We start from the raw sequence: 26,257 nt of genomic DNA, 5'->3' as shown, positions 1-26,257 counted from the left end.
TTATCCTGCTCTCTGGTAGTTATTTCCACAATTTTATCTTCCTGGTCACTTATCTGTTCTTCTGCCTCAGTTATTGTGCTATTGGTTCCTTGTAGAGAATTTTTAATTTCAATTTATTTTGTTGTTCATCATTGTTTGTTTACTCTTTAGTTCTTCTAGGTCCTTGTTAAACGTTTCTTGTATTTTCTCCATTCTATTTCCAAGATTTTGGATCAGCTTTACTATCATTACTCTGAATTCTTTTTCAGGTAGACCGCCTATTTCCTCTTCCTTTGTTTGGTCTAGTGGGTTTCTACCTTGCTCCTTCATCTGCTGTGTGTTTCTCTGTCTTCTTATTTTGCTTAACTTATTGTGTTTGGGGTCTCCTTTTCTCAGGCTGAAAGTTTGTAGTTCCGTTGTTTTTGGTGTCTGCCCCCAGTGGGTAAGGTTGTTTCATTGGGTTGTGTAAGCTGGGTCTTAGCCTTGAGATGGAGATCTCTGGGAGAGCTTCTTTTGCCACTTGATATTATGGGGAAGTGGGAGGTCTCTGGTGGACCAATGTCCTGAACTTGGCTCTCCCACCTCAGAGGCATAGGCCTGACACCCAGCCAGAGCACCAAGACCCTGTCAACCACATGGCTCAGAAGAAATGGGAGAAACAAACAAAGAAAGAAAAAAAGACAACAAAATAAAGTTATTAAAATTTTAAAAATATATTAAAAATTTTTAAATATTTAAAAGTAATTTAATAAAAGACAGACAGAACCTTGGGACAAATTGTAAAGGCAAAGCTATACAGACAAAATCACACAAAGAAGCATACACATACACACTCACAAAAAGAGAAAAAGGAAAAATATATATATGTATATATTTTTAAAAAAAGGAAAAGAGCAACCAAATCAATAAACAAATCTACCAATGATAATAAACTGTAAATACTAAACTGAGATAAACATAAAACCAGAAACAAATTAGATACAGAAAGCAAACCCCAAGTCTACTGTTGCTCCCAAAGTCCAACACCTCAATTTTTGGATGATTTGTTGTCTATTCAGGTATTCCGGAGATGCAGGGTACATCAAGTTGATTGTTGACATTTAATCCACTGCTCCTGAGGCTGCTGAGAGAAATTTTCCTTTCTCTTCTTTGTTCACACAGCTCCTGGGGTTCAGCTTTGCATTTGGCCCTGCCACTGCATGTAGGTCGCCTGGGGGCATGTGTTCTTCCCTCAGACAGGATGGGGTTAAAGGAGCATCTTATTAGGGGGCTCTGGCTCACTCAGGCCAGGGAGAGGGAGGGGTACAGAATGCAGGGCAAGCCTGCGGTGGCAGAGGCTGGCGTGATGTTGCAACAGCCTGAGGTGTGCTGTGTGTTCTCCCGGCAAAGTTGTCCTTGGTTCATGGGACCCTGGCAGTGGTGGGTTTGCCAGGCTCCCGGGAGGGGAGTTGTGGATAGTGACCTGTGCTTGCACACAGGCTTCTTGGTGGCTGCAGCAGCAGCCTTAGCATTTCATGCCCATCTCTGGTGTCTGTGCTGATAGCCACAGCTTGCACCCATCTCTGGAGCTCATTTAGGAGGTGCTCTGAATCCCCTCTCCTTGCACACCCCAAAACAATGGTCTCTTGCCTCTTAGGCAGTTCCAGACTTTTTCCTGGACTCCCTCCAGCTAGCTGTGGCACACTAGCCCCCTTCAGGCTGTGTTCACACAGCCAACCCCAGTCCTGTCCCCGGGATCTGAACTCTGAAGCCAGAGCCTTAGCTCCCAACCCCCTCCAGTCCCGGTGGGTGAGTAGACAAGCCTCTCGGGCTGGTGAGTGCTGGTCAGCATTGATTCTCTGTGCGGGAATCTCTGTGCTTTGCCATCTGCACCCCTGTTGCTGCGCTGTCCTCCATGGTTCTGAAGCTTCCCCCCGACCACATGCCGTCTCCACCAGTGAAGGGCCTTCCTAGTGTGTGGAAACATTTCCTCCTTCACAGCTCCCTCCCAGAAGTGCAGGTCCTGTACCTATTCTTTTGTCTCTGTTTTTTCTTTTTTCTTTTTCCCTACCCAGGTATGTGGGGAGTTTCTTGCCTTTTGGGAAGTCTGAGGTCTTCTGCCAGCATTCAGTAGGTGTTCTGTAGGAGTTGTTCCAAATGTAGATGTATTTCTGATGTATTTCTGGAGAGGAAGGTCATCTCCACGTCTTACTCTTCCACCATCTTGAAGGTCTCCCCCTCAGTTACTCTTAATTACTACAGCTTGGGTTCTATTGTTAAAGAAAGTTATTGCAATGGTGGTTATTTGTTCTCTTCTTAAGAATATTTCCAACAGAAGAAAATTATATGTCATAGCTGTAAATTCCCAGGAAACCAGAACAAACAGTTTAGTATATGGCCATCATTTTATGAGGTGTCTCGCTTTGAGCCAAGGTGGTCTACATCTTTCATGAGGCAAATTGTACATGTTAAATAGACCCTTTTAATGTTTGTAAGGCACATTATTCACAATACACAATCTAAAAGTCTGTTAATGGATGAATGGATAAAGAAAATGTGGAATATATATACCATGGAATATTACTCAGCCTTAAAAAAAAAGGAAATCCTGTCATTTGCAACAACATGAATGAATCTGGAGGACATTATACTAAGTGAAATAAGCCAGACACAGAAAGACAAGTATTACCTGATCTTTCACTTATATGTAGACTCTAAAAAAAAAAGTTGACTTCATAGTAACAGAGTGGAATTGTGGTTTATGGAGGCTGGTGGGAGGGTGTGGGCTAAAAGGAAAGAGATTGATTAAAGGATACAGACTTTCATTTATAAGATGAGTAAGTTCTGGAAATCTAATGCACAGTGACTGTAGTTAGTAATAATGTATTATATATTGGAAATTTGCTAAGAGAGTAGAGCTCAAGTGATCTCACCACACACACAAAAGAAGTAACTATGAGAGGTGATCGATATGTTAATTATTTTGCTTGTTGTAATCATTTCATAATGTATACATATATATCAAAATATGTTGTAAACCTTTAATATATATACTTTTTATTTATCAAAAAAAATGTTTTTCTGTTGCCAAGACAGACCATGTTTCTTCTGTGAAAAAGGCTAATCCCAGGGTTAATGGGATGCAGCAACATACTCTTCCAACTCTGCATTCTACAATGGTAGAGAAGCTGTCTTTCTCATTTTTATCACCAGATCCTTCTATTCCCACAGCACTTACGACAGTGCCTGGCACTTATTAGCATAAAAGAAAATCAGTAACTAGTCATTAACTGAATAACGAAGGAACTACAGTAATCATCACTACAATTGCTTATCAAAACTTTTTATTATTGGGCCTGTTAGTTTAGGAGTGGAAACGTCTGCTTTTTGATCACATTCCATCTCTGGTTTAATTTGATTCAGTCTATCACAGGCTTTATTTCCTATGGTCCAAGAAAGGGCTGTGTGAAATTATTATTACTATCTATATATGTTTTATCCCAGAGAACAGGGCCACTGTGGAACAATATAAAAATTGTTGAGGATGAGGTATAAGGAATCATTATTGCTACTCATTATCACTTCTAATAATTTCTCTCTCTTTTCTTTAAAATTCCCCAGTTCTTCTGAAGCAAATCCCATCAAACTATGTTGCTCACCACTTCCTCTCTGATTGTAGCCACTTATAGATCCTCTATGTCATCCCTTGAAAGTTTTAGCACCTGGCTCTTTTTGTCTCCCTACCACTATTACAGTGATTGTTCTTTGTAATTTTAATATTTGCCTAGACCACCCATCCAACCTGGTGACCTGTTATTTTCTTGAACTTCACCCAGTCAATGGCACCTCACCTCAGCTATTACCAATTACTCCTCCACCTCCAAAACCTAAATTTCAAGCATCTCAGTCTCTAATCTATACCTCCTATCTTTCCATATCACCTCCTCCTAGTACTCTGAATTCAGCAATTCTAAGACTACACCCCAGTCCACTTATCCTATCACCCATTCTCTGTTCACTCCATGCCTCATATCTGCACTTTTATTCAAACTGAGCTTCTCACTCCATGATCTGTCATTATCATTCCCTTGCATATACCCTCAAATCCCTTGTAGTTAATTTCTACCTTTATAACAACCACTGCTCTGATTTCTGTCATCAGAATTCGTTTTGCCTGTTTTTGCACTTTTGTTTCTGGCTTCTTTTTCTTAATGTTGAGAGTCATCCATGTCATTACATATATCAGTAGTTCATTCTTTTTTATTGCTGAGTGACATTACATTGTAAGAAAATACCATAATTTGTTTATCCATTTTCCTATTGATGGACATTATGTTTTTTCAATTTATGACTATTAATAAAGCTGCTGACTGAAAGATAATTCACATGAAAGAATCAATAATTAAGAAAATTTTTTTGTGGACGTGTGTTTCATTTCTCCCAATAAATACCTAAAAGTAGAATTGCTGGGTCTTAGGGTATGTGTGTGTTTATCCATATATGAAGCTGTGAAACAGTTTTACAAAAGGGCTAACCATTTACACACCCACCAGCAATGTACATGAGCCCCAGTGGCTTTTATAACCTTCCAATCCAATCTGTTTCATTTTAGCCATATAATAGGTTTTAAATGGTTATATTTTGCAATTCCTTGACTAGCCATTCCTGTATGGTTTTTGTGAAGTTTCTCTTCTAATATTTTGTTCATTTTTTAATTGGGTTGTCATTTTCTTCTTGTAAGTTTTTTAATGTATTCTGGATACAATTTCTTCATATCATAAACATAAATCCCCTAATTCAAAGACAAAGAGTTTCCACAGGAAAAGCAGTAGCCAAAGCAATATCTTGTGTCAATTCCCCAACCCCCAGTCCCCAAAGGGCAGTGTACTGAAGGCCAGACAGCAGTTATACATGCAGTGGGGTTCATTACAGAGTCGGAACCACAGAATTGGGAAACTGATCTTATGCATGGCTACTGCCCATCCTCCCCTCCAGAGAGGGAGAGAGAGGCATCCTATCTTTACTCTGGAATGTAAGCAAGGAGAGATCTCTATCTTTACTACCCCAGGTTGTCTCCAGGAAGAGAAACCTCTCTAAGCTTTACTATCCTGGAATGTCTCCTTATACAAACATTTTGAACTGGGCTGTAAATGCCTTCACACAGAGGACCCGGACTGTGTGGAAACATGAAATATTCATAGAGAATTATCTCCCAAAACCAAGACTCTGCCTTTTAAATGGAGTGTTTCATCCATTTCCATTTAATAATTATTGAAATGGTTTGATTTAGGTCTATCATTTAACTTCGTTTTCTATTAATTCTGTATTTTTTCTACTGTTTGTCTTTTCCTCCTTCCCTGTCTTACTTTGGCTTAGTAAAAAAAATTTTTTTTCAATTTTCCTTTATTCAGTGGCACCTCTAGGAATTAAAAAATCCATTCTTAACTATTTAGAGTTAATATTGGATCATTTCACATAAAATATGAGGATCTTTTAACATTATAATTCTGTCTACCCCACCCCAACTCTGGCATCGTTTGTGCTATTATTGTCATTTCTTTTACATCTTTACATGTTATAAACCCAAAATACAATGTTGTATTTTTTTGTATTAAACCCTCAGTAGTCTTTTTAACAGTTAGAGAAGAGAGAATTAACATACTGTTTTCCATTTACCCACAAATTTATTTTTCCAGTGTTCTTCATTCCTTTATGGAGATCCATGTTTCCATCTGGTGTAATTTCCCTTTAGCCTGAAGAACTTCCTTTGGCATTTCTTGTAGTGGAGGACATCTGGCAACAAACACTCTCAGCTTTTGTTTATCTGAAGATAACTTTAGTTTGCTTTCATTTTTGAAAGAGAGTTGCACTGAATACACAATTCTGAGTTAAGAGCTATTTTCTTTTAGCACTATAAAAATGCCACTCTCTTGCCTTCTGACCTTCATGTTTCTCACTGAGAATTAGCTGTCATTCATATTGTTGCTCCCCTATATGTAATGTGTCTTTTTTCTGTAACTACCTTTAAGATTTTTTTAAATCATGCAAGTAATATATGTTTAATATAGAAATTTTTTTAATTTAACTTTTATATTAGAGTATAGTTTATCTACAATGATGTGATAGATTCAGGTCTACAGCAAAGTGAATCCATTATAAACATATATCCATTCTTTTTCAGATTCTTTTCCCATAGCAGATGTTACAGAATGTTGAATAGAGTTCCCTGAGTTATGCAGTAGGTCCTTGTTGATTATCTGTCTTATATATAGTAGTGTTTGTGTTAAACCCAAACTCCTAATTTATCCCTCCCCTGCACCTTTCCCCTTTAGTAAACATAAGTTTGTTTACTAAGTCTGTGAGTCTGTTTCTGTTTTGTAAATAAGTTCATTTGTACCATTTTTGAAGATTCCACATATAAGTGATATGTATGATATTTGTCTTTATCTGTCTGGCTTACTTCACTTAGTATGATAATCTCTAGGTCCGTCCATGCTGCTGCAAATGGCATTATTTCATTCTTTTTATGGCTGAGTAATATTCCATTGTATATTTGCACCACATCTTCTTTATCCATTCCTCTGTTGATGAACATTTAGCTTGCTTCCATGTCTTGGCTATTGTAAATAGTGCTGCAATGAACATTGGGGTGCATATAACTTTTCAAATCATGTTTTCTCTGGACATATGCCCCAGAGTGGGATTGCAGGATCATATGGTAGCTCTATTTTTAGTTTTTTAAGGAACTGCCATACTGTTCATAATAGCTGTACCAATTTACATTCCCACCAACAATGTAGGAGGGTTCCCTTTTCTCCACACCCTCTCCAGCATTTGTTATTTGTAGGCTTTTTGATGATGACCATTCTGACCAGTGTGAGGTGATACCTCATTGTAGTTTTGACCTGCGTTTCTCTAATAATTAGTGATGTTGAGCATCTTTTCATGTGTTTATTAACCATCTGTATGTCTTCTTTGGAGAAATGTCTAGTTAGATCTTCCGCCTATTTTTTGATTGTTTTTTTTTTTTAATTGAGCTGCATGAGCTGTTAGTATATTTTGGAGATTAATCCCTTGTCAGTTGCTTCATTTGCAAATATTTTCTCCCATTCTGAGGGTTGTTTTTTCGTTTTGTTTGTGGTTTCCTTTGTCATGCAAAAGCTTTTAAGTTTAATTAGGTTCCATTTGTTTATTTTTGTTTTTATTTTCATTACTCTATAAGAAGTGGGTCAAAATATCTTGCTGTGATTTATGTCAGAAAGTGTTCTGCCTATGTTTTCCTCTAAGAGTTTTATGGTATCTGGCCTTACATTTAGGTCTTTAATCCATTTGGAGTTTATTTTTGTGTATGGTGTTAGGGAGTGTTCTAATTTCATTCTTTTACATGTAGTTGTCCAGTTTTCCCAGCACCACTTATTGAAGAGACTGTCTTTTCTCCATTGTATATTCTTCCCTCCTTTGTCATAGATTAGGTGACCATAAGTGTGTGGGTTTACCTCTAGGGTTTCTATCCTGTTCCACTGATCTATATTTCTGTTTTTGAACCAGTATCATACTGTTTTGGTGGCTGTAGCTTTGTAGTATAGTGTGAAGTCAAGGAGCCAGATTCCTCCAGCTCTGTTTTTCTTTCTCAAGATTACTTTGGCTATTAGGGGTATTCTGTGTTTTCATACAAATTATAAAATTTTTTGTTCTAATTCTGTGAAAAATGCCATTGGTAATTAGATAGGGATTGCATTGAATCTGTAGATTGCTTTGGGTAGTATAGTCATTTTCACAATATTGATTCTTCCAATCTGTCTGGTTTTGGTATCAGGGTGATGGGGACCTCATAGAATGAGTTTGGGAGTTTTTCTTCCTCTGCAAATTTTTGGAAGAGTTTTAGAAGAATAGGTGTTAGCTCTTCTCTAAACATTTGATCGAATTCGCCTGTGAAGCTATCTGGTCCTGGACTTTTGATTGTTGGAAGATTTTTTATCATAGTTTCAATTTCATTACTTGTGATTTGTCTGTTCATATTTTCTGTTTCTTCCTGGTTCAGTCTTGGAAGGTTGTACCTTTCTAAGAAGTTGTCCATTTGTTCCAGGTTGACCATGTTTCGCCATGTAGTTGCTTGTAGTAGTCTCTTATGATCCTTTGTATTTCTGTGGTGTCAGTTGTAACTTCTTTTTCATTTCTAGTTTTCTTGATTTGATTCCACTCCCTTTTTTTCTTGATGAGTCTGGCTAAAGGTTTATCAATTTTGTTTATCTTTTCAAAGAACCAGCTTTAGTTTTATTGATCTTTTCTATTTTCTTCACCTCTATTTCATTTATTTCTAGTCTGATCTTTATGATTTCTTTTGTTCTGCTAACTTTGGGTTCTGTTTGTTCTTTCTCTAATTGATTTAGGTGTAAGGTTAAGTTGTTTATTTGAGATTTTTCTTGTTTCTTGAGCTGGGATTGTATTGGTATAAATTTCCCTCTTAGAACTACTTTTGCTGAGTCCCGTAGGTTTTGGATTGTCATATTTTCATTGTCATTTGTCTCCAGGTACTTTTTAAAATTTTCTCTTTGATTTCTTCAGTGAGCCATTGTTTATTTAGTAACATATTGTTTAGCCTCCAAGTGTTTGTATTTTTTATGGTGTATTTTCTATAATTGATTTCTAGTCTATAGCGTTGTGGTTGGAAAAGACGCTTGATATGATTTCAGTTTTCTTAAATTTACCGAGGCTTTATTTTTGACTGACCATATGATCCATCCTGAAGAATTTCTATGTACATTTGAGAAGAAAGTGTATTCTGTTGCTTTTGGATGGAATGTCCTATAAATATCAATTAAGTCTACCTGGTCTAATGTGTCATTTAAGGCTTGTGTTTCCTTATTAATTTTCTGTCTGAATGATCTGTCCATTGCTGTAAGTGGGGTGTTAAAGTCCCCCACTATTATTATGTTACTGTCAATTTCCCCTTTTATGGCTGTTACATTTGCCTTATATATTGTGGAGCACCTATGTTGAGTGCATATATATTTACAATTGTTATGTTTTCTTCTTGGATTGATCCCTTGATCATTATGTAGTGTCCTTCCTAGTCTCTTGCAACAGTCTTTATTTTAAGGTCTATTTTATCTGATGTGAGTATTGCTACTCCAGCTTTCTTTTGATTTCCATTTGCATAGAATATCTTTTTCCAACCCCTCAGTTTCAGTCTGTATGTGTCCCTAGGTCTGAAGTGGGTCTCTTGTAGACAGCATATATATGGGTCCAGTTTTTGTATCCATTCAGCCAGTCTGTGTCTTTTGGTTGGAGCATTTAATCCATTTACATTTAAGGTAATTATCAATGTGTGTGTTCCTATTCCCATTTTCTTAATTGTTTTGAGTGTGTTTTTGTAGGTCTTTTCCTTCTCTTGTGTTCCTTGCCTAGAGAAGTTCCATTAGCATTTATTGTAAAGCTGGTTTTGTCATGCTGAATTCTCTTAACGTTTGCTTGTCTGTAAAGCTTTTGATGTCTCTGTAGAATCTGAATGAGATCCTTGCCGGGTAGACTAATCTTGGTTGTAGGTTTTTCCCTTTCATCACTTTAAATATATCCTGCCACTGCCTTCTGGCCTGCAGAGTGTCTGCTGAAAGATCAGCTGTTAACCTTATGGGGATTACCCTGTGTGTTATTTGTTCCATTTCCCTTGCTGCTTTTAATATTTTTTCTTTGTGTTTAGTTTTTGTTAGTTTGATTAATATGTGTCTTGGTGTGTTCCTCCTTGGATTTATCCTGTATGGGACTCTCTGGGCTTCCTGGACCTGGGTGACTCTTTCTTTTCCCATGTTAAGAAAGTTTTGGACTATAATCTCTTCACATATTTTCTCAGACCCTTTCTCTTTTTCTTCTTCTTCAAGGACCCCTATAATTCAAATATTGCCACGTTTAATGTTGCCCCAGAAGTTCTGAGACTGCCCTCATTTCTTTTCATTCTTTTTTCTTTATTTTGTTCTGTGGCAGTTATTTCCACCATTCTATATTCCAGCACATGTATCCATTCTTCTGTGTCAGTTATTCTGCTATTGATTCCTTCTAGTGTACGTTTCATTTAAGTTATTGTATTGTTCATCTCTGTTTATTTGTTCTTTAGTTCTTCTAGGTCCTTGTTAAACATTTCTTGTCTTTTCTCGATTTATGCTTGTATTCTATTTCTTAGATCTTGCATCATCTTTACTATCATTACTCTGAATTCTTTTTCAGGTAGATTGCCTATTTCCTCTTCATTTATTTGGTCTTGTCTATTTTTACCTTGCTCCTTCATCTGTAACTTATTTTTCTGTCATCTCATTTTGTCTAACTTTCTGTGTTTGTGGTCTCCTTTCTGCAGGCTACAGTGTTGTAGTTCCTCTTGTTTCTGGTGTCTGCCCCCTGTTGGGAGAGGTTGGTCCAGAGGCTTGTGCTGTTATCCCCTTGATAGGGGCTTTGATTTGTGTTGTGGTGATCAGATATTGCCCTAGATATTGAGCAGGGGCTCCCCTTTGCTCTGTGGTTGTCACTGCCCTGTCAGGGGTGGAGTCTGCTCCCTAGTTGTTGGAGTAGAGGCCCCCAGATCTGTTTCTTCACTGTGATTCTGATCTATGGTGCAAGGTAGGAAGAATTGGAGCATTCCCACTAGGAGAGAAGCCACTGAGTTTTCCTCCTTTAGAGCTGTTCACCTGTGTATATGCTCTGTTGTGTCCCCTTTCACCCACTGTGTGGGGTCAGAAAGTATCTGTTGTTGGCACTGCTCTCAGTCCCACCTTAACTGTGGGTATGCTGGTAATTGGCCCTGGTAACTCTCGGACATTCTTTTCACCCAGCCACCAGTGCAGGTCTACTGAGGTTAGGTCCCAGTACTGCAGTAATCATGCACCTGGACCCACTGTGGGGACTATGGAGGCAGCTCAAACTCGGTCTGGCCCTACTCCCACATGTACATGCCCACAGAGCCCACAGCTGGTAAAGCCAAACCCATCCCAGATGCAAGAGCACTTGTCCTTTCAGATGTTTCGCAGACACTGAATTTAGGAAGCTGTCAACCGAGGTGTAAGTCCACAGTTTGTGCAGCCACGAGGAGAGATTTAAGCTCTTATTTCTTAGTCACATAGCCCCTGGGGCTCAGCTGTGGTTTCAGCCCCTCCTCTGGGTGAATTTCCTAGTGCAGGGAACTATCTGCACCCTCCTGGGACACCATGGAAAGTCCTGGCACCCACTAGCAAATTTCCTAGTGGGAGGCGTTATCCACACACTCCCAGGACACCTGGCTGGTCCTGGAAGCCACTGGTGGATTTCCTAGTAGTGAAAGGTTTCCGTGCACTCCTGGGACAGCAGGGCCGGTTCAAGTACCCACTGATGGATTCTGGGGTAATTCTTGAAGGATATTGTTTTGAGAAGTAAAAATATCCTCTCCCACCTGTGGCACCACACCACTACCTCATACCTACCACAGAGATTGAACCACTTGAAGATCTATGGCCCTACTGCCCAGAATTATAGTTCCTAAAATCTGAGTTATTAAACTAGAATAATGCTCCAGCCAGTGGAGGTCTTTGGAAGGATGGTTAATAGTAACCTATGGCACTGAAAAATTTAAAGAGTTCTTACCAACCACCTCCCAACCCCATGTATTCCAAAGAGGTACTTGGAGGTTTCTCTACCAGTGAGTTGTAAACTTGCTTCTTCATTTTTCTCATTATCCAGAAGATAATTATTGAATCACTCAAACACACACATTCTTATGAACATAATTAATTCTTTGAAATTAATTCTTTGAATATAAACTCAAATGCCTAGGGACAATCAGAAATAAATGAAACAGGAAGGTTAAGAAAAATAGAGATGGTAAGAATTATGGGCAGGTGTTTATAACCATGTGTGAATAAGAGTCCAGGGTTGCCAAATCTTTCATATTTTCAAGAGAAGTCGAGAATCAAGATTTTTATGTAAATTGTCCAGATTTTTAGCACAGTTCAGACTCAACATGACTGCCAATTTTGAACTTTTGGCTAAAAGAAAAAGAGAAATATACAATATTTTCCTGGTTACTCCATAATTTGCAAGACTGATTTTTTTACCAATGAGTTAGTTCTTCACATTATAGAAAATAGTGTAGCTTTTTAGAAAAGACTTTTTCCACAGCAGGGCTTGGGAAGTGGAAGGGGGACGTGTGTGCAGGCCTGCCCAAAATTAGAAAGAGCTTCATTAAAGGCCTTCTCTTAGTTGCAAAAGACCTAGATAAGGTTCTGAAATTACTATTTGCAAAGGTATTTAAATTCTTAGCAAAGGGCCTTTTTTTATTTAAAACTTGTTTTTTCTAAGTAATTAAACTTTTGAAATATGAAAACACTCATATAATAAATGTATTGTTTTGGAACTATTTTCTGTGTTGTGATTTTATAAACTTATTGTCAGTTCTGTTGTCTACCTTGTGTTTTAAATACAGAGCTTTTGAAGAGAAACGAAAACAACAAGAAGAAAGAGAACACCAAATCAGAGAACAAATACTTCAACAACGAAAAAAAAAGTTTGAAGAAGTTACTGAAAAATTCCAGCGGGCCCATATTCCTCTTTCACAGCGGAAGAGAACAGGTGCCTTAATTTCTAGAACAATATAAAAACAAAAAATGAAAGTTATAATCACATTCAGCTTGAGTAGACAATAAAATAAATTAAGAAACAAAGTGGAAATTCAGACTAAAAAGGCTACTATGCCTTTTGAATAACAGGACTAAAGTGAAATGAAATGAAAAATTGCAATTTGATATAGGTTTAATTTGGAGAATTAATATTTTGTTGGCTCTATTTGTAAATTTGGAAAGCACACAAGTTTGATTCTACTTAATACTGGCTTACAGTGTTTTGTCTTTTTAAAACTGATTTAATAAATAGCTTAACATAAAAAGAAAATTTAGCATTTAGGTTTAGTAAATTTGTATATATATACATATATATATATATATACACATATCCTTTCTTTTTTTTTTTTTTTTTTTGGCTGCACCACACGGCATGTGGAATCTTAATTCCCTGACCAGGGATCAAGCCCGTGCCCCCTGCAGTGGAAGCATGAAGTCTTAACCACTGGACCAGCAGAGAAGTCGTTAGGTTTAGTAAATTAATGTCAGATTCATTTTGTCCACATTTTTGCTCAAATTCATATTTGAGAGACTGGCAAAATAAAACAAAAGTACAGAGTGACATAATCCAACAATCTAAGACTGAAACCAATTCAGAATTTTTAAATGATTATGTTTGATTCTTCAATATCACATCTATATTTTTTTATGCCTTACATAGTAACACAGAATTAGCAACAAAATGTCAAAGCTTCAAAAAAATAGGAGAAGCAGAACCTTTATGTATTCAGGAAACATATGTTGTGCTCCATTGTACACAGCCCTGGGCTAAGCTGAGATGCTGAGATACAGAGAAATCTAATTGTACTCTACCATTAAAGACCTCACAGTTTATTTTGGAGATGAGAGTGATATAAACAATTAATGTCAATAAATATAATTGCTATGGTAGCAGAATGTGTAAAGTACTATGAGAGCACAGAGGAAAGAACACTAAACTTATACAGGGATATGAGGGATATCATCCCTGGAAAATTTTGAATCTTAAAGAATAAGCATTTTGCCAAGCAAAGAGACAATTTAAAAACATCCCAGACGTAAGGAACAGCTTTTACAAGTAAATTATACATTGCAAATACAAAGTGTATCCAAAGCATAGGATGGGGAAAAAAATGGATATAAGGCTAGAAAAATGAGTTGGAACAATTCTCTAAGAACTTTGTATCCCATGCTAGGAATTTTGTCTTTATCCAATATGCAGTCCACTTAAAGTTTTTTAACTGGAAAGAAGCCAGTTAACTGGGTCAATAAAAGATCTTACTGAAAGTAAGGGCAGCTAGTAACACTGCTAAAAATAATAATATCTTAAACATCATAGGGGTTTATTTTTCTCTAGTGTAATATGAAGTCCTCAGTTCGGCAGTCAGGAGCTGGTTTGATGATTATGCAAAGTCACTGGGAACACAGACTCCTTCTGTCTCTCAGCTCAGCTGCCCTCAGTATGTGATTTACATAGCTTTACCCTCATGTTCATATGGTAGCAGCTGAAGCTCCAGACATAATGTCAGTGTTGTAGACAGGAAGAAGGAAGAAATGGAAAGGACAGAAGGGTATACCTCTGAGCTCCCTTTAAATTGTTTTCATAGAAGCCCCCATCTATCTGCTTATATCTAATTGGCAACTCCATCTGCAAGGGAGACTGGAAAATATAGTTGTTTTTTTTTTTAATGTGGCTGTATTGCCACCCCTAACAATATAGGGTGTGTCACCAAGGAACAAAGGGAAAATGGATATTAGGTAGGAAACTAAGAGTCTGTGCTAAAATTAGATTTGTTGGAAAGATAATTATCCATACAACATGGAAGGTGAATTGAAGTAGAGACATATTAAAGTAGGTAGACTAGTAGTAGACTATTTCAGTATTTGTGGCAAGAAGTGTTAAGCTGCTAAATTAAAGCACTGCACTGGATATAGAGACAGGAGGTAATATGTTCAAGAGATATAATCAATAGATTCAGTTACTAATTTATCAAGATGGCGGGAAGAAAGACTAGGAGAACAGTGCCCCTAGGAACTAGCGCATAGCCTCACAAATTTTTAGCACTTGGTAAGGACTTGGTTAATGAATCAATTATTTTGGTGGATGATGATATTAATCAAGGTTGCAAGTAAAGAAGAAGAATCAGGTTAGAGATAAAGATTATTAAGTTTTAAATGCATTGATTTTGAGCTTCCCATGACTCATGCAAATAGGGAAATCAAATCAACAACTAGAAATATGTATCTGAAACTTAAGAAAAAGATATGGAATAGAAATTACATTTAAGAGTCACTGATGAATAGATATATAGTTGGTAAAGGAAGCCACGTGGAAAGGTAAGGTAAATATTGGATATAGATGCAGACTGAAGATAGGGCCTAAAATAGAACCTTAGTGCACAGTAGCATTTATTATAAGTAGAGAAATGAAAACTAAAAATGGATTTTGAAAAGTAGTTATCAAGAAAGTAGAATGGGAAACAAAAGCAAAAAAAGAAAATTGTTATAAGAGGCAAAAGAAAAGGTAGTTTTAAGAAAGCGGATGTGGTCAGTTGTATTAAATGCCTCAGAGTACTCACCACTCATGAGTATCATTTGCCCCAGAGGGGGTGCTGACTACCCAAGGGCCTACGTACAGAAAGTGAGGAGTTTTAGTAAAAACAAATGACGTACACATTCACTCAATGGAATATAATGCAGCTATTAAAAAACTGGGAAATTCTTTATGGACTTATATGGAACAAACTCCAGCGGAGATAGATTTACCATAAAGCCAATAAGGTTTCAGTTTCACTGTCATGGCCTCTACATCTAATTTTATATTAGTAGTTTTGCAGTATTTTTTCTTAATGAAGCCCCCCAAATTGCATAGATTCATATCAGTATACATAATATTCTACCTTCTGTGTAAGACAAGAGGGAAATTAGAATATATATTAAGGGAGGAGATCAAGATGGTGGAGTAGGAGGACATAGAACTCACCTCCCCCAACAAACACATCAAAAATACATCTACATGTGAAACAGTTCTCACTGGAAACTGGTAGAAAGACTCCTGTGCAGCCAAGGCTGAAAGAAAGATCCACATGGAATAGGGTAGGAAAGAAAGAGAAGCGATCAGGTTGGGACCTGTGCTCCAGGAAGGGTACTCAGAGGAAAAGGGAGATTACACAGGCAGAAATCCTCCCTGGGGAGTGAGTGATTCTGTTCCAGCCACATATTGGGCGCCCCAGTCCTGGGCTCCAACACAGGGAAGATGAGCCCCTAGGCTGGTTGGAGGGCTGGTGGGACTAACAGGAGGGCTGTGGGAAGCCTGTACTCGAGTTTGGGGGGAGTACACGCACACTTGCTTACTCCCAAAAGAGGGCAGAGAGGCATATTGAAACTGCGCAGGTGGCTGACTGGTTTCCTGAAACTGCTCTGGAGCACACCGCAGCCTGAGCCAAGTGAATGCTCAATCCCTGCTTACTTCATGTCACAGCTCCACACTGGAACTAGGGCTGCCACAACCAAAGAAACAGCTCAGCCATGAGACACAGAGGCAATTCAGAACCAAAGTGGTATCCTTTGGGTGAGGGCAGCCATTATGGACACTTGCACAGGCAGCACATCAAAAGCAGCCCAAACTCTGTATGTGGCCAAACTGTTGCAGCCTGCACCTGGTCACACACCAAGAGCTCACACTGGCCCCTCTTGTTTCAGCACTGGTTACGTCAGGGGCAAGAGTGCTGGTGCTGGGAGAGGGGAAGCTCACACTTAAATGGAACAGAGCTAGCTCAGACCCAACCCTTCTGGGCTTCTGCTCCAGCAACTTGGGACCCGACCCTGGCCCCAATAAGGCGGTGACAGTCCCTGAGCAGAGAGGAAGCCCCAGCTCACTCCTGGCTCTGGCCCTCCCCCACCCCCTTCTTCAGCCCCACGTCCTTCCAAAGTGATAGCTGCCAGCACACCCTGAGGAAATACATGACTTGTGTTCATGTCAAATCCAGCCCTCCCACCAAAACCACTGGACACACAGGCTGTATAGGGATGCTCCCACATAAGGACACCCCTTCAAGACAGCAATAGGTAGCTGTTTCACCTAATTTCATAGAGACAGAGACTGTTAAGCAAAATGAGAAGACAGAAGAATTTGTCTCCATTGAAAGAGCAAGAGAAAAAAACAAATAATGAAACAGAAATAATTTACCAGGTAAAGAACTCAAAGCAATAGTAATAAGAATTCTAACTGAATTAGGGAAAATATATACAATGGAATATTAGCCGCAAAAAAGAATGAAATTCTGCCATTTGCAACAATGTGGATGGCCCTATAGAGTATTATCCTTATTGCAATAAGTCAGAGAAAGACAAGCTCTGTTATCACTTATGCAAAATCAAAAAAAGAAAACAAATGAATGTATATTTAAAAACAGAAATAACCTTACAGATACAAAGAACAAACTAGTGGTTACCAGTGTGGAGGGTGAAAGGGTGGAACAAATAGGGGTATGGGTTAAAACAGGGGTCCCCAACCCCTGGACCGTGGACCACTACTGGTCTGTAGCCTGTTAGGAACAGGGCCGCACAGGAGGAGGTGAGCAGTGGGCAAGTGAGTGAAGCTTCATCTGCCACTCCTCATTGCTCCCCATCACTCACATTACTGCCTGAACCATACCCCCCAACCCCATCTGTGGAAAAATTGTCTTCCACAAAACCAGTCCCTGGTGCCAAAAAGGTTGGGGACTGCTGGGTTAAAAGACACAAACTACTATGTATAAAATAGACAAGCAGCAAGGATATACTGTACAGCACAGGGAAATATAGCCATTATTTTTTAATAATGTTAAATGGAGTATAATCTATAAAAATATTGAATATCTGTGTTGTACACCTGAAACTAATATAGTGTTGTAAATGAACTATACTTCAACTTTTTAAAATAGAATATATACTTATGTATGTTTGTATTCGCATAAACAGTGATAGAATACACAAATGACCAATAAGAGCAAGACTTCCAAATGTGTATTTTATTTTTTTGATTTCTGAACATGAATATATTACCTGTACAAAATATTAGATTAAAATTTTAAGAAAATGTAATGCCATGAGTGAAGAGCAATAACAAAGCTATGATAAATAACTGTTTATTTAATTGTCTATTGGTTTAGTTTATTCCCAGATTATGAGAGTTAAACCAAAGGTTCACCCTATGTGCATGATAGCTGATGCTTCCCCTTGCTTCGAAAAAGGGATTGGGAGTTCCGATGAGGTCAGAAAATTTTTGGAGTCAGAGAATGTTGGAGTTAGAATATTAGAGCAAAAGAACTGGAAGGAGGAGCCTAGTGGTTTAAATGAAATAATAAAGCCCGAATACACCATAAGTACACAAAAAATGTAAACTTAAATTTTCATCAGTGAGTATGAGGTAGTGACTAGAAGGTCATTAGACAACAGCAACAAGAAAGAGTAATGAGTGTTTGTAAACTGTTTGTAAAACTACCTTAGTTTTAAAGGTAGTTTTTAAGTTCTCTTTGATAGACAGTAAGTGGTGAGTGTTAATAAAAGCAAAGTCTCAGACTATAGTCTAGCACAACTAAACATTTTTTAGCAAAGCAGACAAAAAACGATTGGTACTACTTGTTCGCTAAGCTCAATAAAGTCCCAGTTCTGTGTCCTTTTAGGTGCTTTGACTACACTTTATATGAAAGGTTCACTCAGACTTACACAGTCACATTCCAGAGACAAAATTTACGTGCCTTCTGGTATTGGACCATCAGAAATATTCCTGTTTAACAGCTGGAGCCAAGACTAATCAGAGATCAAACCTCAATACCATCTGTAAGGGTATAGGGTATAGACCTCCCTAGATTCTTATTCTCTGTTCATGCAAGGGTAGAGAGTGATTAAAATATTTTAGGAAAGTCCACTTAAGTATCTTAAATTTCAACAAAGAAAATCCATTTTTAACATTCATCAGGCTGTACAACTGGCCATTAGTTTTTCCAATAAGGAACCATTTGAGACATTGATTATGCTAATTAGAAAAACAATCAAAATCTAAAGCTTGATAGTTTCTGCCTCAAGAGGATTGGCCCTTTATGATTAGAATATCCAGCAAACCATCTTGTAACTGTGCATTTTTCACTGGTATTTTATGCAATCACCCCTTGACTCTAGAGTTCAAGTTTGAACTAACCCATTCATAAAAATATACTGGTTTTGCTTAAACATTTTAAGGTAAATAACAAACACTATAATAGTGGAAAAGTCTGAGGACATGGGTTTTTTAAAGAAGAAAGGAGGAAACAGTTTGGTAGTGTCATTGGAGAGCTAGAAAGTCACCTATTCTACCTTCAGACGTTGAGTTATTTTTAGTTATTTGTGCCTCCCCATAAGAGGGCTGAAGGAAAAGCAATATCCTTTAAAAAGAAGCTATGTTTCAACTGAAACAAGAAGGTGTGTACCAAAGTGCACAATGGAAATTCTTGGGAAAGTGGATACTTATGGGATCTAGGGTTGGATTAGAGGTTGTGCAGAGTGGTATGTGGAGGAGTGTCCATATAATGTATGACCTTGAACAAGTTACTTAGCTTCTCTATGCTTCAGTTTCCTCAGATGCAAAATGGAGATTCAAATAGCATCTGCCTCAAAGGCCTTAGTAAGAATTAAATTAGTTAATACTTATACAGTGCTTAAAAATAATGTCTTTAACAGTAAATGCTCAATAAATGTTAAATGGTGTTTTTATATCTTCCCCTTTTCTTCATAAGAATATTTATAAATTTTGTCAGAAGTTTATGGAACTATGAAATCAGATATCATGGAGTTTGCATGCCACACTAAAAAGGCTGGACATTTCTCAATGTTTCATTTTTCCAAATAAATATTCTTAAAATTGGTGATGATAATTTTGAGGTAACTGTTTCTTATTGGGGAATTGGGTGTCTACATTTAAAATATTTACACTATTCTAAAAAATATTTTTTACAAAAATTTTAAGGTAGTATTTTATCATTGACCAATTAAGTTATATATAAAGAGAGTGTTGAAGATGAAGTGCTTCTGTACTATTTGACCTTTATTATCCCCTTAGTTTTTCAAAAACCAGTTCCTCCATTAGAAGAGGCCCTCAAACAAATTCAGGAATCCAACTTAAAATCAGAGGTAAACCTTCCCTCTTCCCACAGACCAATAATAGGCTGGAGGTAAGTAATTTATGATTATCATGTGTAATTTACTAATATATAATAATTAAATAGTTCTCTAGTTGCTGAGTTTGTAGGCCTTTTCATCAGTTACTCCTTACCTCTGTTTTAGAGTTTACTATTTTATTTTCACACATTGAATTGAGGTAGAGTACAATATAAGCTGCTTCAAGAGTAAGGAATTTTAATTTGTTGTCTTTGGTATTACAATGCTGCCTATGTTAGTACTTTTCTATGGGAATTATCATAAAACCCATTTAAAAATATTGATATTGGTTTTACTGAGAGAAAAAAAAAATTTGAGTTGTAATGATATAAATTTAGGTAAGAGGAGTAACTTTATGGTAGAAATGGGTTTTTCCTCACTGAAAATCTTTCCTGGATATCTTTAAAAAGCTACAGTCCCTCCTGGTTCCTCTCCAGGTTAGTTTAAATGAATTATCTTGAAGCAATAGGATGGACCAACCAACCAGAGAGTACCCTCTGACATCCTGTATTTTCCATTTATTTATTATAAATGTTTCTTGAACCTACTATGTACATAGCATTATATCAGGCATTGAGAAGGGGATATGGAGAAGTGTAATATTCAAAAATATAATCCCAAGAGTATAATCTAGGAGAGAAGTAAAATAATGCTTCAAAAAGTATAGAACAGTACCAAATGGGTAATGATAATAATATTTAATATTAATTTATGTAATGATGTCTACAATTCATATGTAATTTATGTTAATATTTTACCTGTTTATAATGTTATTTACTAAAGTACTTCCATTTTTAGAATACCTGTGGCAAATAGTTCCCTTGATCAGATCTAAGAACGATTAAATTCATTCAGTCTTTATTATAGTTCAAGAAAGACTTCATGGAATAAAAAACTCTTCAGCAAAACTTTGAAGAAAATAGGAGTTAATCATGAAACAAGTGGATAGTTGGTATTCCAGACAGAGGGATGAGCATGTGGAAAGGCCAAGAGTAACAGAAGGAATGATGTGTTCTAGGAGTCAGAGATGGCTGAATAATAGAATGCAGAATACCAATAGCTCACTAGATGTGAGATTGGAGAGGTAAATGACCTACATGCTAAGGAATATAAACTTTATCCTGAGCATTTAGGAGAAGTTAAGGATTTGAGCAGATGGGAGATAAGATCAACTTTTCTTTTTTAACATATCTTTCCAATCTATTGTGAACAAGTGTTGATAACTGATTGAAAGAGGACAAAACAGGAGGCTATTTCAATATGTGTAATTGAAATTATATGGGTCTAGAGCTCAAGAGAAAGATCTAGGCTTAAGACATTTGAAGCCAAAACAATGGATGAGATCACCTGTGGAGATCATATACTATGACAACAGAACTAGGTTAGAACACGAAAGAACAGTAACATTTAAGGAAGTGAAAAAAAGAGAAGCCTACAGATAGGAACAGAATGATTGATACAGGACTATATAGTGAGAGAAGGTAGAACTAAGGAAATACAGACTTTCATGGGGAAAAAAGCAGTTTACAGAGATCAAATGGCTTCTAGGGAATCAGTAAAATAAAAAGTTTGAAAAAAAAAAGTTTGTATCAGGATACTGGCAGAAAACATGTAATGTTTAAAAGGGGTAATGAAAAAAGGTTAGTAAGGAGACTGGGAAGCCAACAGTGGATGATGAAGCAACCCTAGAACTGACAACAAAGTCAGTATTACCACCACAGACCTGAACTGAAAAGAGCTATAGCTATACGAGAGGGCTGCTAGGTAGAGTAACATTGCCACTACTAAACCAAGCCCAGAAGAGAGGAAGCCAGAGGAACAAAGTCAGCCATAAATCAAAAGGCAAGGGATCATTTGATCTCTGCCTAGCAGAGACAAGTAGAGAAGGATGGGAAGTGAATCAGGAGGGGCAAAGAAAAAATATCCAGCTTAGAGGCAATGTGTCCACTATACTTCACAACAAAAAAGTCACACTGGCAACTTTTGTCAGAGAAATTTCAGTGGAGGGATAGGGACAGAAAAGAGATTGTGATGAGTTGGAAAGAAATGGAGAGCAAGAAAGAAAAAATACCAAGTGTAGCTTGGCTGTGAAAGGAAAAGAACTGTAGAACAATAGCCAGAGGGGATATAGGGCCAAGATATGGCTTTTTCCCTTAAGATGGAAGAGATGTTATCATGTTTAAATATGGATGTCAAACTGATGAGTAACAGAATTGCAATCTAGAAAAGTAGAGAATAAAAATGTTAAGTGTCTTAAGTACCTATTATTTGGACATTGATTAGCAAGGGTTATACATATGAAAGAGATATGGTCCTCTGCCCAAGAAGGGTTTGCAGTTACATTATAATACTCTTTAATGGTAGTTACAGTTACAGAAATACTAGCAAAATGATAAAGAATTATGAAATTTGACGTTGGAGAGGAGACTTAAAGAATGAGTACCCATTGTCTTCTAAAGTAGCATAGGTTGATTTTAGGCATGTTCAGGCCTACATTGTTGTAAAAGACAAAGACACCTAAGGAAATAGAACTTGTTCAGAGTGGCAGGACTGTAGTATGTGTTGCTGGTAGGACAGGAGATTATCTAGAAATGTAGATTGAGATCAGATATGAAATGCTTGTATGTCTAGGAACTTTTAATTTCTATCCTATAACTAGTAGAGAATCAGTGGAGGTTTTTAAGCATGAAGTGATATAATCCTCTTTATTATTATTGAAAGATAATTGGTATGAATGTTGGAGAATGAAAAGAGTGGAAAGAAATTGGAAGCAAGGAGACTAAAAAAACTTAATGGGCTAATCCAAGGGATAGATCATTACTGCCTAAACTAAAATAGTACTATTTTGTATAGTGAGAAAAGGATAAATCTGACAAAGAATAAAAATATTTTCAGTGGTTAGAAGGAAAAGATGAGAGAAGAAAAAATGAAAATGCCTTTTCACAGCAGAGAAGAGACATAAATAAGAGTTTAAGAATATTGATCAAATAGAAGTGTAAGAATTGGAGTAGGGAAGGTGGGAGATGAAGAGGATGTGAGCTTACCTCCCCTGACAAAGAATTCAAAAATACATCCACATGTGGAACAATTCTAATGGAAAACTAACTGGAAACATGTAGAAGGACTCCTATACAACCAAGGCTGTAAGAAAGATACACATGTAATTGGCTAGGATGGCAAGAAAAGCATCAGGTAAGAGGCCTGTGCCTCTGGGAGAGGACTAAGAGGAAAATGGAGATCACACAGGCAGACATTCACCCTGGGAAGTGAGTGGGTCAAGCCACAGACTGGACGTCCCCCTCCTGGGGTCCTACATATAGGAGACAAGCCCCTTTGGCTGCTTGGAGAACCACTGAAAGGCTAGAGAAGCCTAGACTCCACTCATGAGGAGTGTGCAAGTGTTAGCTTACCACCAGACAGGGCAGAGAAAGGTGTGCCCTCATGGCTGCTGCCTTGCCACACCCCCCAATCTGAGCCGAGTGAATGTCAAGCCCTGCTCACTCCAAGCCACAGCTTGGCCCTGGATCTAGGCCAGACAGGACCTGGGAAAAGACTCAATCTAAAGATGCAGAGGCTACCTAGGGTCTGGGGTGTGGTCTAAGTGGAACAGTGTCCATTGTTGGCAGTTACTTAAACAGCACCCCAGAAGCAGCCCAGATTTCTGATGGCAGTGCAGGTGCTTGAACTCCCATGACCACCATTCCATGCTCCCCAGTTCCAGACAAGCAAACGCTCCAACCCCTCCCACTCCATGCCATAGCCTTACACTAGATCTGGGACAATCACAACAGGGGAAAAGATGCAAACTTAGGCTACATCTGAGTGGAGTCACAGATGCCTACAGGGCAGCATATCAGCCCTCTATAAGCACCTGAGCCCCATTTGCTTCAGCACTCCCCACCTTTGGGTCAAAGGCCCAGTGCAAGAAGAAGGAAAAACACACACTTAAAGGAAGCAGAACCAGCTTGAGCCGAAATCTCAGGGCCTCTGCTTCAGCAACTTCAGAGCAGATCTCACCCCTGACAGGGCAGTGATGGCCACTAAGCAGAGTGGAAGTACATCTCATGCCCCACACAGGCTCTAACTCCTCCATTACTAGCCACATTCCCTACCAAGGTGATAGAGGCCAGCATACCATGAGGAAAGATATGACTGGCATCCACATCAAATCCACCAAATGCACTGGGCACACACAGTCTGCATAGGGACACACCCACATAAGAACACCCCTTCAAGACCACAATAGGTAACTGTTTCACCCAAAATCATAGAGATACAGAAAGTTAAATACAGTAAAAAGGCAGAGGAACCTGCAACCTAAGATTGTCTACCCAGCAAGATTATCATTTAGAATAGAAGGTGAGATAAAGAACTTCTCAGACAAGCAAAAACTAAAAGAATTCAGCAATACTAAACCTACCCTAAAAGAAATGTTGATGGGTCTTCTCAAAATGGAAAAGAAGTAAGAATCTATCAGAAAGGGAAAAATCCCAATAGGAAAGACATATGTATGGGGATTGAAGATCACTTAAATAAGCCAGTACATAGATTAAAAGACAAAAAGTTGTAAAAGCAACTCCTACTACAATAAATACTTATGGGATAAACATGAAGCTGTAAAAAATACATCAAAAACAAAATATGGGGGAGGGGAGTAAAAAAAGTAGATCTTTTAGAATGTGTTCAAAGTTAAATGACTATGAGTTCAAAGCAAGTAGATATAATTATGAGTTAACATATATGAACCCCATGGTAACCACAAAGCAAAAACCTACAATAGATACACAACAACCAAAAAGAAAGAAACTCAAGCATACTACAAAAGAATATCATCAAACCATAATGGGAGAAACAAAAAGAAGAAATCAACAGAGGAAAAAATACAAAACAACTGGAAAACAAGTAATAAAATGGCAATAAGTACATACCTATCAATAAATTACTCTAAATATCAATGGATTAATGCTTTAATCAAAAGAAATAGGATAGCTGATTGGTTAAAAAAAAAAAGAACAAGACCCTTCAATATGCTGCCTACAAGAGACTCACTTCAGGGCAAAAGACACAAACAAACAGAAAGTAAGGGGATAGAAAAGGATATTTCATGCAAATGGAAATGACAAGAAAGCAGGGCTAGCAATACTCTTATCAGACAAAATAAAACAGAGGCTATAATGAAAGACAAAAAGAGCATTATATAATGATTTAAAGGGATCAATACAAGAAGAGGATATATACTCTTTAACATATACACACCCAATACAGGAGCAACTAAATGTATAAAGAAAATACTAACAGACATAAAGGGAGAAATTGACAATAGTACAATAATTGTAGGAGACTTTAACACCCCATGGATATCAATGGACAAATCATCTAGAAAGAAAATCAATAAGGCAATAGTGGTCCTAAATGACACAGCATGACTAGTTGGACTTAACTGATATCTTCAGGACATTTCATCCAAAACCAGCAGAATACACATTCTTTTCAAGTGCACATGCAATGTTCTCCAGGATATATCACATACTAGGTCACAAAACAAGCCTCAACAAATTTAAGAGGATAGACATTATATCAAGCATTTCTTTCAACCTCAGTGGTATCAATTAGAAATCAACTACAGAAAGAAAAACAGAAAAGAACAAACACATGGAGACTAAACAACATGCAACTAAATACCAAGGGTCAATGATGAAATCAAAGAGTAAATCAGAAAATACCTCAAAACAAATGAAAGTAGAAAACAACTTTCCAAAATTTGGGGGATACAGCAAAAGCAGTTCTAAGAAGGAAATTCATAGCAAAACAGGCCTTCCTCGAGAAATAAGGAAAATCTCAAACAACCTAACCTACCATGTAAAAGAATTAGACAAAGAACAAACAAGGCCCAAAGTCAGCAGAAGGAAGGAAATAATGATATCACATACACATGGAATCTAAAAAATAATGCAAATGAATCTACATACAAAAAAGAAACTGACAGAAAGATTGGTTCAAGATGGCGGAGTAGAAGGACGTGTGCTCACTCCTTCTTGTGAGAGCACCGGAATCACAGCTAACTGCTGAACAATCATTGACAGGAAGACATTGGAACTCACCGAAAAAATACCCCACATTGAAAGTCAAAGGAGAAGTTACAATGAGACAGTAGGAGGTGCTCAATCACAATAAAATCAAATCCCATATCTGCTGGGCGGGTGACCCACAAACTGGAGAACACTCATACCACAGAGGTCCACCCACTGGAATGAAGGTTCTAAGCCCAACGTCAAGCTTCCCGACCTGGGAGTCTGGCAATGGGAGGAGGAATTCCTAGAGAATCAGACTTTGACAGCTAGAGAGATTTGATTGCAGGATTTCGACAGGACTGGGGGAAACAGAGACTCCTCTCATGGAGGGCACACACAAAGTAGTGTGCACACTGGGACCAAGGGGAAGGAGCAGTGACCGCATAGGAGACTGAACGAGACCTGCTACTGTTGGAGGGTCTTCTGCAGAGGTGGGGG

General features: G+C 37.8%; 1 protein-coding gene across 1 annotated transcript in view; it reads left to right on the top strand.

Annotated features, from left to right (window-relative positions):
- CEP126 (centrosomal protein 126) overlaps nt 1–26,257 on the top strand; it is a gene marked incomplete at both ends in the record, with an annotated part of 103,866 nt that overhangs the window by 24,051 nt on the left and 53,558 nt on the right. The window contains 2 exons of the mRNA XM_082660336.1: nt 12,401–12,546; nt 19,651–19,762. Of these exons, the coding sequence (XP_082516462.1) occupies nt 12,401–12,546; nt 19,651–19,762 (258 nt within the window). The remainder of the gene's footprint in view (nt 1–12,400; nt 12,547–19,650; nt 19,763–26,257) is intronic.

This window comes from Grampus griseus, assembly GCF_964374135.1.
Source record: "Grampus griseus genome assembly, chromosome: 8".
In the NCBI taxonomy this organism is placed as follows: Eukaryota; Metazoa; Chordata; class Mammalia; order Artiodactyla; family Delphinidae; genus Grampus; species Grampus griseus.
Note: the sequence above shows the minus strand (reverse complement) of the source record. Positions and strands in the feature narration are given on the sequence as shown.